Source organism: Eriocheir sinensis, chromosome 34 (genome assembly GCF_024679095.1).
Source record: "Eriocheir sinensis breed Jianghai 21 chromosome 34, ASM2467909v1, whole genome shotgun sequence".
NCBI lineage: Eukaryota > Metazoa > Arthropoda > Malacostraca > Decapoda > Varunidae > Eriocheir > Eriocheir sinensis.
The window spans coordinates 6,709,617-6,729,162 of NC_066542.1; the positions used below are offsets into that span (position 1 = coordinate 6,709,617).

The 19,546-nt window shown below is 44.9% G+C and overlaps 1 protein-coding gene across 3 annotated transcripts in view; it reads right to left on the minus strand.

Annotated features, from left to right (window-relative positions):
* LOC127006985 (uncharacterized) overlaps nt 1-19,546 on the minus strand; it is a 120,090-nt gene that overhangs the window by 36,757 nt on the left and 63,787 nt on the right. For 2 of the 3 annotated variants that reach the window (XM_050877428.1, XM_050877429.1), the window contains exon 4: nt 15,395-15,611. In XM_050877428.1, coding sequence (XP_050733385.1) covers nt 15,395-15,611 — 217 coding nt within the window. Of the gene's footprint in view, nt 1-15,394; nt 15,670-19,546 lie in introns of those variants that run through there. The other variant, XM_050877431.1, reaches the window with a different exon arrangement.

Genomic DNA, 19,546 nt, shown 5'->3' on the forward strand with positions numbered 1-19,546 from the left:
AGATAGGCTGAAACATCCCAACTTACATTCTCTAATATGTCTAGGGATCCACACGTACGCTATTTGAATATTACCAAAGAATCATAAATTTTACATATATTAACAGATTAAAACACAATAAGTCCTGGGAGAGCCACACGCACGCATTTGAATATTAGCGAGCAGAGATTAATAAAGCTCACATTATATTTACAATTTATACACACGCTCCCTTTTGTCCCCTTCCCGGAGGCGGTCAAGGTCGGTAACGGGAATAATAATTTGAAGATGTACTCACACACGCATTGGAATATTACCGAGCAAAACGAACGGGGCTTTCATATCTATCTATCTATCTATGAAAGTGTGTGTGTGTGTGTGTGTGTGTGTGTGTGTGTGTGTGTGTGTGTGTGTGTGTGTGTGTGTGTGTGTGTGTGTGTGTGTGTGTGTGTGCGTGTGTGTGAAATGAAAGCTTAGGTACACAGGCTCAATAATTTACGATGTCTGGTGAATGTGTGTATGTGTGCGTGTGCGTGTGTGTGTGTGTGTGTGTGTGTGTGTGTGTGTGTGTGTGTGTAATGAAAGACAAAACTACACAAGCCCAATATATGACATCTGGAAATGGGGGTGGGGGGTGGGGGGCTTGGGGGGGGGGTCTCGGAGGGGAGGGGAGGGAGTAGTGGGGGGGAGAGAGAGAGAGAGAGAGAGAGAGAGAGAGAGAGAGAGAGAGAGAGAGAGAGAGAGAGAGAGAGAGAGAGAGAGAGAAAGGGACATTGCGGGTGTCTCAAGGAGCTGTCGTGCTGGTTAGTGGCCGAGTAATAGGTGTGGGAGCCTCGTTTCTATGCTAATGCGGGTCACCTAAGCTCTATTAACTCCAGCGCCTCGTCTTCAGCAGTACCAGGAGTAGATGGGCGGCGGGGGTAGACTATAGTAGAGTGAACCGTCTGGCTAACTCCGAACACTGTATTTGCCTCGTCTTCAACAGTACCAGGAGTAGATGGGCGGTGGGGGTAGACTATAGTAGAGTGAACCGTCTGGCTAACTCCGAACACTGTATTTCTTAGCTCTATCTCGGGTTCATGGTACTGTAGACAACAACCACGACTATTGTTACTATTTTTTTTACATCAAAGGAAGTAGTTTAAGGACAATAAAATAAACAATAATGGAAGGAAAATAAACCTCGCTAATCACTGCCCTTATAAAAGAGTTAGAAGAGTGGCCAAAAGAGGGGTCTCGATACTTTTTATTATTATCATTACTATTGGCATCACTGCACTCTTCCTTCATACTGTAACCTTGAGTCTTGTATTTCATCGCGTTATCTCGTGTTATTGATTCAGCTTACAACAACAACAACTACTACTACTACTACTACTATTATTACTACTATTATTACTACTGCAGAAAATCGGGGAGTGTTTTTTTGTGTTGGCAACAGTGCACTCTTCCATCCATCTGTAACCTCAAGCATTGTATTTCATTGCATTATCTCGTGTTATTGATTCTGCCTTCAGTAATAACAACTACTATTACTGTTACTATTACAACAATCGGGGAGTGTTTTTTGTGTTGGCAACAATGCACTCTTCCACCCAACTGTAACCTCGAGGATTGTATTTCATCGTTGTATCTCGGGTTCATGATACTTTATACAACAACAACTACATCTATTACTACTATAACCACTACTGCTACTACTATTCCTACTTCTACTACTACTACTACTACTACAACTTCTACTTCTGCTACTGTTTCAAAACGGACTAATCAAACCAATGCACCGATGTCCCTTAATCAAACGGTCTTATAGCTTGGCGGCCTCAGCTCAACATGGCTTAGTCTCCCCTCCCACCCCTCCCTTACGTTCCCTGCAGCGCCGCCAGACCCGACCTGACTTCGCTGAGATACCCGGCCGACGAGAGCTCTTCATCACCTCAACTACCTACCTACGTTCTCTCTTTCTCTCTTCGATGGTTTCTCTCTTTCTCTGTCTCTGTCTGTCTCTCTGTCTGTCTGCCTGTCTTCTGTCATCTCAACTACCTCCTCCCTTCTCTCTTTCTCTCTTCGTTGGTCTCTCTCTTTCTCTGTCTCTGTCTGTCTGTCTGTCTACTTTATTACGTTTCATCAAGGTATAGTTAAGGCTGTTTTGTGAGTTTGTGTTACTTTATTTAATCTTTCTTTCTACCTCTCTTCCTCTCTCTTTTCCTATCTCCCTCTTCTTCCCATTCCCTCCCTCCCTTTCTCTCTCTCTCTGTCTCTCTTCTCCTTTTGTATTATATCATGTTGTATAGAGGATATTTTTTGGTTGCCTTACTTTATTTATTTTTTACCTTCTCTTTCTCCTCCTTTCTCCTTTTCTCTCTCTTCTTAACTCCTTCTTTTCTCCATTTTCTCTCCTTTCTCTCTAGTTTGTATTACCTTACGTTTACTTTATACTCTCTCTCTCTCTCTCTCTCTCTCTCTCTCTCTCTCTCTCTCTCTCTCTCTCTCTCCTTTTTTCTTTTTCTAGCTCTCTTTTCCTTTCCTACTCTCCCTTTCCCTCCCTTTCTCCTCCCTTTGTCCTATAAGTTTCTACGAGTATTACATAACTTACTTCTTACTTTCACTCTCTTTTCCTCGTTTCATCACCCACATCCTTCTCTCCCTTTCTCTTTCTCTTGCTTTCCCTGCCCCCTCCCCCTTCTTCCCCTCCCTCCCCCTTCTTCCCTTCCCTCCTTCCTTCCATCCCCCATCTTCCCTTCCTCCTTCCTACCCTCCCAGCCACGCCTCCGCATCGACAGTCTGCTGCTCTTCACTCTCTCGATCGACTCAATGACTGTAATAACGCGGCCAGATTTAGGAAGCCGCAGTTGAGCCAGCTTGTGCGTGTGCGTGTGTGTGTGTGTGTGTGTGTGTGACGTAAAGAATGATAAGCGAGAACAGACGATAGCAAGAGAGAATAAATATGGATGTAGGAGAGAGGAAAGACAGGAAAAAATGAGAGAGAGAGAGAGAGAGAGAGAGAGAGAGAGAGAGAGAGAGAGAGAGAGAGAGAGAGAGAGAGAGAGAGAGAGAGAGAGAGAGAGAGAGAGAGAGAGAGAGAATACCTTGAGAGTTGAGCTAAATTACATTGGACTCGGGGGAACAACAACAACAACAACAACAACATAACTAAAGTCTTCCAGGAAACGGTCTTCAGGGAGGAAGACAGACAGACAGACAGACAGACAGACAGACATGAATCCTTTCCTTACAACAGCTATAAAGAAAATGCATCAAGCGAGACCCAGATTGAGAAGGAGAACAGAACACAAATATTATATCCCCTTCATTTGGTGTCCTAAATATACCCTCAAAACATCGATCGTTCATTTGCAAGGGAAGTGGAATCTAATACTGCATACGATCCTATTTCAAAGTAGATCCAAACAATAGATTAACTTCATTTGGTGTCATAAATATACCCCAAAACATCGATCGGTCATTCATACGAGAAGTGGAATCTAATTGGAGAAGGAAGGGGATGGAGAAGGAATAGAAGGAAGGAAAGTAGATTCACACAATAGATTAACTTCATTTGGTGTTATAAATAAACCCCAAAACATCGATCGGTCATTCATACGAGAAGTGGAATCTAATAGGAGAAGGAAGGGAATGGAAAAGGGTTAGTAGGAAGAAGGAAGGGAAGGGGAAAGGAATGATAGGAAGGCAAAGGAAGGGAAGGAAAAGGAACCATAGGAAAAGGATGGGAAAGGAAAAGATGTCGTAGGAAGAAAGAGGAAGGGAATGGAAAAGGAATCGTATGAAGGAAAAGGAAGGAGCGAGAAAGGAAGAGGGAAAAGGAAAAGGAATCGTATGAAGGAAAAGGAAGGAGCGAGAAAGGAAGAGGAAAAAGGAAAAGGAATCGTATGAAGGAAAAGGAAGGAGCGACGAAGGAAGAGGAAAAGGAAAAGGAATCGTATGAAGGAAAAGGAAGGAGCGACGAAGGAAGAGGAAAAGGAAAAGGAAGGAGCGACGAAGGAAGAGGAAAAGGAAAAGGAACCGTATGAAGGAAAAGGAAGGAGCGACGAAGGAAGAGGAAAAGGAAAAGGAATCGTATGAAGGAAAATGAAGGAAAAAAAGGAAATTACCAAGACAAGGATGGCGTGTGAGACTCAAATTTGGAGATGATGAACTGCAGGGAATAATGAAAAGAAAACAAAACAAAAACTAAGCCGAATTAGTTTATCATAATAGAGAATCACACGCCATAAACTCCCATTAAAAAAAAAAAAAAAAAAAAAAAAAAACATTTTCAGCATTAAGGAAATACAGATTACTATACAGCGGTTCCAATTGCATCTTTCCTTTACATCATTGAGCTCCGTCTATTACCGCGCATAACTAAACAATGGACAATCTAAACAAAGCATTCACTAAACGGATCAAACACAATACGGTCAGCTGATTTGCCATTACTCAGAGGGGAGGATCACAGCTTATAATCGCTGAGCTCACAAAGGGCATTCAAGGCAGCAGCAACAAACCCGTTCACCATAATCCCCTGACACAATGCAGAGTGGGAACGAGCTGAAACATTACACTCTGAACACTCACTAACAGCCTCTGAGGGGTGAGTTCTGGACAGCGACCGAGCCTGACCTGAATCACTGGCTATTATATTTTTTACGCTGTAGGTGATACGTTTCGAACAACGGAGGAAATGTTGAGGGAGGAAGGGAAAGAGGGGAGGCAGGAGGATAAGGGCGAGAAGGAAAAGGAAGGAAGGAGGAGGAGGATGTAGAGGGAGGAAGGGAAAGGGAGGATAAGGGCGAGAAGGAAAAGGAAGGAGGATGTAGAGGGAGGAACGGAAAGGGAGGATAAGGGAGGAAAGGATAAGGAAGAAGGAGGATGTTGAGGCAAGAAGGGAAAGGGAGGATAAGGGCGAGAAAGAAAAGGAAGGAGAAGGAGGATGTAGAAGGAGGAAGGGAAATAGAGGATACGGGGGAAAGGAAAAGGAAGTAGAAGGAGAATGTAGAGGGAGGAAAGAAAAGGGGGAAGGCAAGAAGGATATGGGCGAGAAGGAAAAGGAAGGAGGAGAAGGAGAATGAAGAGGGAGGAAGGGAAAGGAAGGATAAGAGGAGTAAAAGGAAGGAGGAGAAGGAGGATGTTGAGGGAGGAAGGGAAAGGAAGGATACGAGCGGAAAGGAAAAGGAAGGAGGAGGAGGAGGATGTTGAGGGAGGAAGGGAAAGGAAGGATAAGGTGGGAAAGGAAAAGGTAGGAGGAGGAGGAGGAGGAGGAGGAGGAGGAGGAGGAGGAGGAGGAGGAGGAGGAGGAGGACGTCGAGGAGGAGAGCCAAGTGTCATATGAAGCGAACAAATTAACAGAGAAGGGGATTTCGTTGTTTATAAGTATGATCCTGAACGCTGAATGAATACCAAGGGGACAAGTTGTTTTTCCTCCCTCCCTCCTCCCTCTCTCATCTGTTTTACCTCTCCATTCCCTCCCTTTCTTTCCTCTCTTTTCCTTTCCTTGTCCTCCAACCTCCTCTTCTCTCTCCTCCTACCTCTCTGTTTTCCTCCCTTCCTTTCCTTTCTTCTCCTCCTCCTTCTCTCTTTCCTCTCACTTCTTCATACCACACCTTTCCTACCTCTCCTCCTCTCCTCCAGCTCCCCCTCCTCCTCCTCTTCTTCCTTCACCCTCCTCTCCACTCCATTCTTCTTTCCTCCTCCTCTCTCTGAAAAAATATACCACCTCAAGATTTTCACGAACCACCGAACTTGATTTTTTAGAAGTGTGAAAATTTGACTTCGTTTTTTTTTTCTTTTCCTGTCCTCCTCCTCCTTTCCTTACCCCCTCTTCCTCCTCCTCTCTTTCCTCTCCCTCTTCCTCCTCCTCTCTTTCCTCTCCCTCTTCCTCCTTCTCCTCCTCTCCCTCTGCTCCCCTCACAAAGGTTCCTGTCTTGGCTTTTTTCCCCTCATAAAAGAGTTTAATGGAGGGCTCTCTCTCTCTCTCACTCTTACTCTCTCTCACCCCACCAGTCTTCAAAGTCCCTCACACTCTCCCTTCAATCTTTCTCTCCCTCTCCCCGGCCTGGTCTTCCTTTCTCCCTTTTCTCCTCCTCCTCCTCCTCCTTCTCATCGTCGCTAGCCACAAAAGGTTCCTCATCATTCTTCTTCGTTTGAGTTTTCCTTCCTTCCTTCCACAGAGCTTGATTTTTGCTATAAGGGTTGTTGTTGTTGTTGTTGTTGGAGTAGTAGTAGTAGTAGTAGTAGTAGTAGTAGTGATAAGGAGGAGGAGGAAGAGGAGGAGGAGAAGGTGGAGGAAAAAGAAGATGAAGAAGAAGAAGAAGAAGAAGAAGAAGAAGACGAAAAAGAAGGAGGAGGAGGAGAAGGAGGATAGTAACAGTAATAATAAATAATAATAATAATAATAATAATAATAATAATAATAATAATAATAATCTCACTTCATATACTAACACGAATAACAACCTTTGCACTGCTAACTCAACATTTCCATAACAAACTACAAGCCAAACCCAACGTAAGTCTTCGCTAACATTTCCCTTGCTAACAATTTTCCCTTTAAATCAATACGCAATTATTTTTTCTTCCCTTCCATCATCCACGAAGCCCACGTTCTTGATTGTTTGCCTCACGTCATGAAATTTTTCCTCTCTCTCTCTCTCTCTCTCTCTCTCTCTCTCTCTCTCTCTCTCTCTCTCTCTCTCTCTCTCTCTCTCTCTCTCTCTCTCTCTCTCTCTCTCTCTCTCTCTCTCTCTCTCTCTCTCTCTCTCTCTCTCTCTCATTCCTCCTGCCTCTTTATTCCCTCCCTTTCTCTATCTCCTTTTCCTTCTTCCTCCTCCTTTCCATCGTCTACCATCCAGCCTCCCTTCCTTCTCTCTCATCCCTCCTACTTCTCTTTTCTCTCCATTTCTCCTCTTCCTCTTAGTCTACCAACCAGCCTTCCTCCTCTCCCTTTCATGTCTCCTATCTCCCTTTTCCCTCCTTCCTTCCCCTACCCTTCATCCTCCTTCTCCCTCTCTCCCTGCCTCCTCACCCCCTTCATCCCAGTCTCAATCACCCCTTCAATCCCTGTTCACCCTGCCAGCCTCTCTCTTCCCTATCCCTGTCTCTCCCTGCCATCTTACTCCCTTCCACGGTGTCTCAATCCCCACCCTTACACCATTTGTCGCTATCTCAATCCCCCTTCCCCCTGCCAGCCATCCTCTTCCCCCATATCCCTGCCTCTCCCTTCCTCCGTCTCACGTCCGCGCAAGAAGTGAGTTATTTCCCGACAAAGATGAAGCAGGACTGAAAAGTTATAAATTGCTGCAACTTTGTCATTCTTCTCAACACGCTGCACGGGGGAGGGGGCGGGAGTCCTGAGGCATTACATATTCAGGAGTGAGTTACGTATAAAATAGAGGTGATGTGTCTTGGCGCTTGAGAGGGAGAGAGAGAGAGAGAGGGACAGGTGCGAGGTGACAGGGTTTTCCGATGCTCCTATTGTGTTCACGTTACCATGGCTTCGAATCCTCCTTTGACCATTAGTGAGGGTGACAAAAAGTTCCTAGTTGACGGTGTAAGTGATGAATTATGCGATTTTGTGTTATTTACGATGCCTTTCAGTTTGTGGGTTCGTCCTCGTCTCTCTCTCTCTCTCTCTCTCTCTCTCTCTCTCTCTCTCTCTCTCATCTTTACCATACAGCACGTAGTTATTTTCGTACAAGGAACACTTATCGCCTTATATATACATCAGACGTCCTAGGGGTGACTCGCCTAGGAAAAGTCTCTGTCGTAATGATGTAGCGAAGGTGGCTCTTTCTCTCCCTTCCATTGTTACCAAGTTTGCAGATTTCCCGGAGTGAGTAAAAATATCGCAAGGACGTAAGTTGGATGTAAAAGAAAGGCGGATGTTGTGAGAGGTGTGTGGGTTGACTGGAGAGGATGGATTGGAACGCTTACATCAGAGGAAAGTTGGAAAGTTTGGTTTAGTCGGCGCAACATCTGTGGTCATATGCCGGAGAGAGACAGAAGGGGAAGGAATTATAGGAGAAGGGAGAGGAACAGAGAGAGAGAGAGAGAGAGAGAGAGAGAGAGAGAGAGAGAGAGAGAGAGAGAGAGAGAGAGAGAGAGAGAGAGAGAGAGAGAGAGAGAGAGAGAGAGAGTTACGAAAGTGTTGAAGAGAGCACAAGAAACAAGACTGAGATGATATAGACATGACACATCAGCAGCCAAAGATACATACAAAGAAGGAAAAACACATGTTCCTATTTAACATTTGGTGATGAATCTTAAGCGCACAATCTCAAACTATTACATACCAACATATTATTAGGCTATTCTAGAGGCGGCCTACTTCTTTTCCTTTCTCTTTCTGTACGTCTTAGCCTATTCTTTGCATGGACAGTTTTATTAGCCTAGCTGTAGTTTGACAAGGCTTCTACACCGTGAATATAAAAAAAACATTCATTATAACCCGACTAACCTCGCTTTGTGGACTTGGGAAATATTTATAAGAGCCGAGTGCGTTTGAGAATACGGGTCTTACTTTAATGATAACAAAAACAAAAACAAATCCTGAATAGCCGCTTTACTTCATTACTTTACTTTTTTTTCGTTTACTCTCAAGCCAGAAGCATTTATTAGGCTATTCTAGAGGATGCTTTCTTTTCCTTTCTCTCTCTCTACGTCTTTGCATGGACAGTTATATGAGCCTAGTGATAGTGTGACAAGGCTTCTACACCGTAAACATGAAAAAAAACACTCATTAGAACCCGACTAACTTCCATTGTGACCTTGGAAAATAGTTATAAGAACCGAAACCATCTGAAAATATGGGTCTTACTTTATTATAACAAAAAAACAAACAAATCCTGAATAGCCGCTTTACTTCATTACTTTACTTTTTTTTTTCGTTTACTCTCAAGCCAGAACCATTTTGAGACACACCAGCCCTGACACACAAACGGCTGCTCTTCCTGTGACGCGCGGCTCGGGGAAGGAAGGAAGGAAAGAAGGGAGGAAGGACCGTCGGGGTGGTCGGGATATCACTCGGGTACGTCGGCAGAGTTTGAAAGGCCGCTGATATTGGGGAAAACTTCACTGATCAAGATTTTTTTCAGCTCTTTCGATGAAGTTTTGGGAAGAGACGAACGGGAGGGTGGATGACGGAAGGGAGTGAAAATTCCGCTCCTCCTCCACATCACCATCCCCGCCATGACCATCACCACCACTCTCAGCATTACCAATAACACTACCACCACAACCACCACCATCAGCAATATCACCATGACAATTACAGCTATCACCATCAATAACATCATCACCATCAGTACCACCCTCATCATCACCACCACCACCAATACCTCCCTACCACCAGTAACACCACCACCACCAACACTACCACCACTACAGCCACCACCATCATCACTACCAATAGAAATACCACAATCACTAACACTACCACCACCACCACTATCGCAATGCAGCACAAATCCAACCCAAATCAACCAAAACAACCAACCCATCTGACGCACTTCATTACAACACTGACAACCACAAATTTGAAAGCGAGGAACAAAAAAAAATAAAAATAAATAAAAAATAAAAAAATGCCGGATGGAAAAATGACGCTGAAAATAAAAACCTTTCCACACAGGGACTAAAAAAAAAAAAAATAACAGTGCAATCAGCTTAACGTCAGACATTAATTAATTTTGACATGACGGGGCTCGAACCGGGGGCATCATTAATAGACGGGGGGATGATTGACGGTAATGGGCGGGCGGGCGGCGACAGGGTATCATCAAAGTTATGTTCCGCTGGGTTCGTCCTCGTCCTCTCTCTCTCTCTCTCTCTCTCTGAGCTTCACTATTATCCCGTCACCATTATCATTATTATTATCATCATTGTCATCATCACTAAGACTGGCACTATAACCTCTACCATTGCGGATTTGTCTTCTGTTCCTACTCCCAATGTTTTTTATTTTTTTTGTTTTTTACTTTTCTTCAGTTTTTTTCGTCTTCTTTTCCATTTTTTTTTCTATGAGTTTTCTTTCTCCGCATCTCCTAGTTCTTCTTCTTCTTTTTCTTCTTCTTCTTCTCATTTGTATTATTTTCATCACCTTCATTATCATCATTATTATCTATACTATTCCCACTACTATTATTATTATGACAACTACTTCTCCTATTGCTACTATTACTACTTCCAATATTAACATCAATTCTTCTTTTTATTTTATTATTCTTTCTCTACTTTTTTATTCCACTTTTCCCAGGTCTTCCTTTTCTTTCCCTTCGTCTTTGTCCTTCTTCTCTTTCTCCTCCACAATCACCACCACCTCCCCCGCCTCCTCCTCCTCCCCTTCTGTCATAACTTTTCCCCAGGTCTCTAATCTTCCCTCCTCCTCCTCTTAATGACTTTCAGATTGCTATTACTAATCACGACCCACGGCGAGGCTGAACGCTCTCCACGCCTATCCTTGGCATCCTCAAATGGGAAGTCATTACTGGAGCGCGGCGCGAAGATCTCAAGGGTCACTCCTCCCCTGTCACTCATTCACACTCCAGTTCCCGTCAAACCCACTCGATTATTCAAAGGCGGGCTGCTCCCATTCACAGCCGTCCTGCGGGAGGCAAAATACTCGAGTGTCACAGCCGCTTCGATAACTGGGCCAAGGATGAGAGCGGAAAGGGATGGTGAGGGTGGTGACAAAAAACTCTGCGGATGAATGAAGTCACGTTTCACTATACAGATGTGGTAATGAGCCATGCTTCGAGAGAGTGAGATCAAGGGTTGTGTGTTTCCGCCGCTTTTAAACATGGGCAAGGACGTGAGGTGTAAGAGTGGGTTACGGCAATGACATAAACTCTACGGATTCGTCAAACCATGTTTAACTACACCGATGAAGGACTGTGACATCACTCGTTCACAAAGTAGGGCAATAAGGAGGAAGGTAAAGGATAGCGGTGATGACGTAAACTCTGCGGACTCATCAAGCCACGTTTCACTATATCGATGCGGGTAAATGCGGCAAAATACTCGTGTTCCAGCCGCTCAAAACTAGGCCAAGGAGAAGGGTATGGGGAGGTGGTAGTGATGACGTAATCTATGCGGGTATGTCAAGCCATGTTTCAATATATCGCTCTGGGGGAGAGAGAGAGAGAGAGAGAGAGAGAGAGAGAGAGAGAGAGAGAGCGGTGGGGTTGTGTGTGTGTGTGTGTGTGTGTGTGTGTGTGTGTGTGTGTGTGTGTGTGTGTGTGTGTGTGTGTGTGTGTGCTTGCAGGTCAAGGTCGGCGAGGACTTTTCAATTACCAGAGAGCAATCTGTGAATGCCGCCAATAGAGAGAACTAGTAACAAAAAAAAAAAAAGATATATACAGTCCCCCGATGATTACATTTTTGATACACGCGAAAAAAAGAAAGAACGAAAAAAAAATGTATCACAGGTTTGAAACGAGTAATTATAAGACCTAAATTTCTATTTTTTTTTATTAAGAGATACAATAACGCGCGCAGCCGAGGAGGGGGAAGAGAGATGAATAGATCTGATATATCCGACGAAGCAAAAAAACGAAGAAAAAAAAGTTAAAGAAAAAAATCTCTGACCTAGATCATGAAACAAAAGCGAAACTCGTCTGTGCCTCCTCCTCCTCCTCCTCTTCTTCTTCTAGCGCTTCCTTTTCTCTCTCCTTCTCTCCCCCCTCTCCTCCTCCTCCTTACTCCATCTTTTCATCTTCTCCCCTCTCTCTCTCCCACCTCTTCCCTTTCCTTTCATCCCTTCTCCTCCTCTTCCCTTTCCCTCTCCTCCTTGCGATACCTTCTTTTCTCTTCACCCTCTCTTCCTCATCTTCCCTTCCGTTTTCTTCCTCTATCTCTCCTTTCTCACCCTCCTTTCTCCTTCCCCCCTCCTCCAAGTCTTCCTGCTTCTCTCCCTCGTCTTTCTCTCCCTTTTTCTTTCCTACTTCCTTCATCTCTCACTTTTTGCCTCCTCTTCCTGTTTCTCCTCTCTTCTATCCTCTACCTTCCTCTTGCACGCCTCCTTCTTGTCTCTCTCATCCTCTTCGTCCTCCTCAACCATTCCTTTTCATCCTCCTTCTCCTCTTCTTGTTTCTGCTTTCATCTTCCTTCCCTCGCTCTCTCTCTCTCTCTCTCTTACTTATACTCCACTTCTGCCTACTCCACCTCTACCACTTACCTTTCCTGACCCCTTCCATCTTTCCACTTTCTTCCCTCACTCTCCTTTGCCTTGCCTCCTCCTCCTCCTCCTCTGCCTGTTCCACTTCTCCTTTCCACCCTCTTTCCCCTTCCTTCCCTTGCCCTCTTCTATCTCCTTCACTTCTCCCTTCGCTCTTGTTCGCCCCCTTTCCCCTTCCTATCCTCACCCCTTTTCTATCTCCTCCTGTTTCCCCTCCGCTCTCCCTTCCCTTCCCTTTCTTTCCCTTCCTTCTCCTTTCCCTTTCCCTTGCCTTCCCTCGCCCCCCTCTCCTATACTCCTTGGGTTTAGCGGGATCCAGTATTGTTTGTAGCGGGATTCAGCACTGTTTCGCGGGTTCTCCTCTGAGCACGCATATCTTACCGCTGTTGTGATGTCTTCGGGGAAACCTTCGGAAGACCAAGAAGCGATATGTTTTGTTTTTACTTAAGAGAATAGAGAAACACACACACACACACACACACACACACACACACACACACACACACACACACACACACACACACACACACACACACATTCACAAAGGTTTCTTCATGATGACGCAGAGATTCGTAATTATTCTTTGAGTGTGTTATTTTAAGAGATGCTTTTGTGTTATTTTGAGGCTGCTTGAGTCGAGAGCACTTCTTACTTCTTTCTCTTGTTTCTCCACGGGGCTGTATTGTATTTTAATTGCTTGTTTGTTTAGTTGCTTGGGTGCTTTGTGTGTGTGTGTGTGTGTGTGTGTGTGTGTGTGTGTGTGTGTGTGTGTGTGTGTGTGTGTGTGTGTGTGTGTGTGTGTGTACTTAGTTATTCCGTTTATTTATCTATTTCTTTCTTTCTTTCATTTATTTTACTTAGTTTTTATTTACATTTTTCGTGTGTCTTACATAGTGTATGTGATTTTTTGGGTGGGCTTGTGTGTGTGTGTGTGTATGTATATATGCATGAGTATGTCTATGTATGTGTATATATGTATGTATGTATGTATGTATGTTATGTAGGTGGGTATATATGGACGTGTGTGTATGTGTGCGTGTGTGAACGTGCGTATGTGTTAGTCAGTCAGTCAGTTAGTTAGTTAGTGCGTATGCGTGTGTGTGTTGATGCATATGCGTAGTGAAATGTGCGTGCGTGGGAGCCTGCGTAAGTACGGGCCCATCAATGCGTGTCTGCGTGCGTGCGAATCCCCCCACGCGGCGCGCCTCGCACGGCCGCACGTCCCGTTAAAGGTGAGGCGCCGGGAGCAGTGTGTCAAGTGGCGGCGAGCGCTTTAAGGCAGCCGCGGACCCTGAGGAGGAATTAAAGCCGTTCTGCCGCCACTGATATCCCGGCGTGGGCGTGTGTGTGTGTGTGTGTGTGTGTGTGTGTGTGTGTGTGTGTGTGTGTGTGTGTGTGTGTGTGTGTGTCCGTGTGTGCGTGTGTGTGTGTCTGCTTGGGCTCTGCATGGTAACAGGTAGAAACAAACAGAGATAAACAAACACAGATAAATATACATAGATAGATAGATAGATAGATAAATATGAAGAGAGAAAAGTGGGCAGGAAAGGAGAATAAAAGAGAAAGGGGATAAGGGAAATGCGCGGAGGGTTAAGGAAGGGAGGAGAGGAAAGAAGGGGGGCAGGAAGGAACGACATAGCGGGTGAAGGGCTAGGAAAGGGGTCAGAAGGAGGCGGCAAGGCGGAAGGAAAGAGGAGGGAGAGAGAGGGGCGGGAGAGTGGAAGAAAGGAGAGGGGACAGGAAGCGAAGTCACAACGGAAGGGAAGGTGAAAGAGGGAGAGGGTAGGCAGGTAAAGGAAAGGAATGGGAAGGAATGGGCAGTACAGAGGAAGGACAGGTGAGGAAGAGGGGAGATAGGTGAAGGGAAAGAAGGAAGGGAGAAGAAAGGAAAGGCAAAGGAGAAGGAGAGGAGGAAAAAGGAAGGCAAATGAAGAAAGGAAGGAAGGAAGGAAGGGGGAAGGAAGGGACAGTAAGATGGAAGGAGAGGGAGAAGGGAGACAGCTGAAGGGAAAGGAGGAAGGGAGAAGAAAGGAAAGGCAAAGGAGAAGGAAAGAGGAGAGCGAAGGAAGACAAATGAAGGAAGGAAATAAGGAGGCAAGATGAGACAGCAAGGAGAAAGAAAAGATGAAGGGAAGGAAGGAAGAGACAGGAAGGAAAGTCAAAGCAGAAGGAAAGAAGATGAAGGAAAAGAAGGAAGGGGGCAGAAAAGGACAACAGGACAGAAAGAGGAAGGAGAGGGAAAACAGGCAAACGTAAGGAATGGACGTCAAACCAGGAGAGAGGAAGAAGAGAGTAAGAAGCCAAGGGAAAGGAAGGAAGGAAAGGAAGATTCAGGAAGGGACAGCAAATAGAGATGTGAAAAAGGGGAAAGACAGATGTAGGGAAGGAAGAGGAACGTCAGAGCAGAAAGAAAGAGGAGTAAGAGGGACTGCAGGTTCAGGAGGGACGGGGCCAGGAAGGGACGGAGAGGTGTGGGAGTCGCCGTCGTGATGGAGTGATGAATATTTTACGCCGCACATCGCCCCCAGTGTTGCCAGGTCGCGGGGAGTGTCGGCGGACCTCACCCAGCCACCCTCTCCTGCTCCCTTCCTCTCATCTGCTGCTCCTGCTATTTCTGCTTCTGCTCCCTTTTCTCTTTCACCCTCGCCCAAGTCTCCTCCTCCTCCTCCTGTCTCTATCTTTTCCTTTTCCCCTCCGTTTCCTCCCCCTCCTCCTCCTCCTCTTTCCCCTTCTCTTCTCTGCCCCTCTCCTCTTTCTCCTTACTATATCTTTTCCTTTTTCCCTCCGTTTCCTCTCCCTCCTCCTTCTCTTCCCTGCCCCTCTCCTCTCCTCTCTCTCCTTACTCCATCTTTTCCTCTCCTCCTCTGTTTTCTCTCCCTCCTCCTCCTCCTCCTCTTCCCCCTTCTCTACCCTGCCCCTCTCTCCTCTCTCTCCTTACTCCATCTTTTCCTCTTCCCCTCTCTCCCTCCTCTTCCTTTTCTTCTTGTTAATGCCAATGATGGTGATTTTGATGAAAGTCAGTAAGAAAATCGTAATCATCAGCCAATAGAAGCTGTCGTACACTTACTGCGGGCTTAGAAAAAGTAACTCACGCAAACATATATTATTAAAAGTACTGAGTTGGTCTACAGAATAAATATAGAAAACAGGAAATTAAGAAGGAAAGTTAGTATAAGGAATCACCGATAGCAGGCAAAGATAAGTTGTCATGTACCTATTACAAGCTTAGGAAATGACACTCACGCGTGTTGAAGCTCCAGAGTTCAGATGAGGAGCCTCGCAGGTCCTGGTAGCCGCCGTAGACTAGCATGCTCTCCCCAACCATGAGTGCAGTGTGGGCGCGGCGGCCTGTGGGTCCCGCGGTGCCTCCTCGCCGCGTGCCCCGACCTCCGCCGCAGCCGATGGTAGCACCGCCGCCCCGCCTGTTGTTCTCCGGCCGCCACTTCTGCCACACCTTCGTCTGCAGGGAAAGGAAGACACATCAAGCGAGTGACTGGTGGTTATGAAAGATGGAGAAATGGAAAACAAAGAACGATTTATCTGCATACGTATCAACAAGCATATGGACAGACAAACACCAACACACGGAGAGGCATAGGTGTGATGCGGACACGTTCTCACAGTATCTTAGAGCTTTAACTAATATAAAAGAGAATAAACAAAGCGAAAACTAAAGAAAAATCCTGCAGCTGTAATATCCTCTTCGTACGTAGTTAATATGTATGGCGGTTATGAGGGCAGTCTAGGTGTGATGCGGACACGTTCTCACAGTAACTTAGAGCTTTAACTAATATAAAAGAGAATAAACAAAGCGAAAACTAAAGAAAACTCCTGCAGCTGTAATATCCTCTTCGTACGTAGTTAATATGTATGGCGGTTATGAGGGCAGTCTAGGTGTGATGCGGGTACGTTCTCACAGTAACTTAGAGCTTTAACTAATATAAAAGAGAATAATTAGAGCGAAAAACTAAAGAAAATGTCCTGCAGCTGTACTATCCTCTTCGCACGTATCTAATATGTTTGGTGGTTGTGAGGGCAGTCTAGGTGTGATGCGGGTACGTTCTCACAGTAACTTAGGCCTTTCAGACATAATACAAGAAAATAACCAAAGCGAAAATCTAAAGAAAATGTCCTGCAGCTGTACTATCCTCTTCGCACGTATCTAATATGTCTGGTGGTTGTGATGATCGTCCGGTGTATGATGCGAGCACGTTCTCATAGCGACTTAGATCTTTCAGTGATAAAAAAAAAGGGATAAACAGATCGAAAAATAAAGAAAAAGTCCAGGTTATAATATCGTATACGTTTAGGAGATAGAGAGAGGAGGTACAAACGAAGGGAAAGATGGGAAAGAGACGGGAAATGTTGATGGGAAAGATGGGAAAGAGGACGGGAAGAGATGGGAAGGATGGGAAATGTTGATGGGAAAGATGGGAAAGAGGACGGGAAGAGATGGGAAGGATGGGAAATGTTGATGGGAAAGATGGGAAAGAGGACAGGAAGAGATGGGAAGGATGGGAAATGTTCATGGGAAAGTCGGTTAGGTACATTGATAACACGAAAGACATGTAGGGAAATATAGTGACTTAGAAATTTCAATGATAAAAAAGGGAATAAACAGAACGAAAAATAAAGAAAAGGTCCTGGTTATAATATCGTATACGTACTTAGATAACACGAAAGACATGTAGGGAAATATAGTGTCTTAGATATTTCAATGATAAAAAGAAGGAAATAAATAGCGAAAAACAAAGAAAAGGTCCTGGTTTTAATATCCTATACGTACTTTGATAACACGAAAGCCATGGAAGGATATATGATGAAGTACACAAGCGTCACATCATATATTTGTCTAAACGGTTACCTGTCTCTTACTGATAATCCACGAGTAGGCAAGGACAGTTAACAAAAAGTGAATATCAACAAACAGACAGATAGTTAGAGGGACGGAGGAATGGAAAACAAAGTGTAACGGGGTACCGGGGGGCGTTTAAAGGGCGTTGATTAAGACTTCAGCTTCCTTAAGGCGAATATATTGTTAGCCTCTATGTACAAGGAGCGTCGGAGCGAGAGCGACTGCAGTTGTGTGTCAGTCGGACTCTCGTGAAGGAGTGACGAGTTACAGGTTGGAAAATAATTATTACAATTGGTCACGTACGTCAAGGTGACTTTCAAGCGTGATGAAGTGCTTTGTATACAAACTGAGACGGTAAACACTGACGGACGACATTCCTATAAGGTGGCGTGATCTATCTGTCGTGGATTTTTTCTATTGACAATTGTATGCCTAATTCGTGGTGATACTAAATAATAATAATAATAATACATTGATATCCTACTATAACAAAAGAACGATTTATCTGCATACGTATCAACAAGCATATGGACAGACAAACACAAACACACGGAGAGGCAGAGACAGGCAAACAGATTGGAACACACACAATAAAAAACGTAGATATAAAGATGTAGTAAGATGGATAGATAGATAGATAGATGGATGGATGGATGGATAGATAAATTGAAAGGTAGAATAGATAAATAGATGAATAGATACACACAAAAATACAGAATAAAGTTTAGTTCAGGTGAGAAACACTTTGCCTTGTCACCGCCATCACTAACCCTTCCCCCGCCCCCTCTCCCCCCTAAAAAAAAGAAGAAAAAAAATCTACCTCATAAATATTAAAGTGAAAAGCAGAGAGGAGAATTATGTAAAATTTGAAGAGGAGGAGGAGGATGAGAAGAAGGAGGCAGATGAGGAGGAGTAGGAGGAGGAGGACGAGGCGGAGGAGGAGGGAGGAAGGAAGAAGAGGAGGAGGAAGAAGAGATTCCCATTGTTCCCTGGAGAGACCACCACCACCACCACCACCACCACTACCACCACCACCACCACCGCCAGTTTTATCCGACACCTCTGCCAAGACACACAGAACATTAGCCAGCCACCGACAGAGCCCTCAACCCACCTACCTCTGTTCTCCATTACTCTAACTCTTTACTTTCTCTCTATTATATTCCTTTCCTTATGTGACTCCTCTCTCTTGCTCTGTTCCTTACCTTATCTATTCCCTTCTTTGTGGGTACTGTGTTCGTCTGGCTGTTATCTTTTACTTTCTCTTCCCTCTCCATAATTGTCTCTATCTGTGTGGCTGTTCTCTCTTAATCTCTTTTCCCTTTCCTTCTATGTGTTGCCGCTGTCCATGTATCTATGTATCTATGTATGTATCTATCTATCTGTGGGTGTACTCTCTTACTCTCTATTCCTCTCTGTTGCATTCCCTTTTTGTGTGTCTAGGCAACGGTCAGAACACGAGAGAGATAAAAACACAGATCAATGAGTTTAAACCACTTACTAATTCATCGCCCAATCGAGTTTTAAAAATAGTCTTCTACTTATACAATCATCGCTAAATCCAATGATGTGAACAAAATCCGTCCATCTTGTGTAATTAAGCTAGGTAGGGCTGTATGAATATGTGAGCCTACGTAAGGGTGCTGGGAAGCGGGGAGGGGAGCCACCAGCGGAGACGGTTCCCAAGTGACCAGCCTATTAGCAACGTCCTTACTGACCACGAAAAATCAAGGCCTGCAGGGGATCCAGCTTAAGAGAGCGGACGATAGACATGTTCTCCCTTACGCTCAAATTCCTTCTTAGTGAGGTTGCGGAGAGTGGTCGGGGAAAAGGATGAAAGAGACAAATGAGCGAGTTCAAGGAATTATAAAAAAGTGACTATATATAAATAAACAAGTAAATAAGTAGATGAATAGAATATCGATCGCTAGAGCCTTTTACCACCTCTGTCTCTTACCTTCTACATCCCCCTCCCCTCCCCTCCTTTTCCCTTCCCCCTCCCATGCTCATCCCTCCTCCCTCCCCACGGTCCCTTCCCTTTCCCCTCCCCATCCTCTGCCCCCCCTCCCTACAGTCCCTTCTCTTTCCCCTTCCCACAGTCCCTTCTCTTTCCCCTCCCCATCCTCTGCCCCCCCTCCCCACAAACCCTTCCCCTTCTCCTCCCCTTCGCTACCCCTCTACCTCCCTCCCCCTCCCTCTACGGTGTCAGTCCCTGTAAGGAATTTCGGCAATATCAAACTTCGGCACTTTGGAACTCCACAACAAAACAGACTTCGATCCTCTTTTTCTAGACCTCCTCCCCCACCCCCCCTACCCTTTTTATTCGTCCTGAGTACAAAAGGATAGCGCGATGCATCTTTGTTTGGTCTCCTTCCGCGTCGCATCACGATCTTCTTTTTTTTATCTAGTTTTTATCTATTTTTTTTTCTCCTTTCTTTGCTATCGGGTGCACTTCCTTTTCTTTTCTTTCTTTGCTCCTGGCCACAGTCTCTTCATTTTCTTTATCTTTTCCCGTACACAGAAAGGCAAAATTGCTCCCG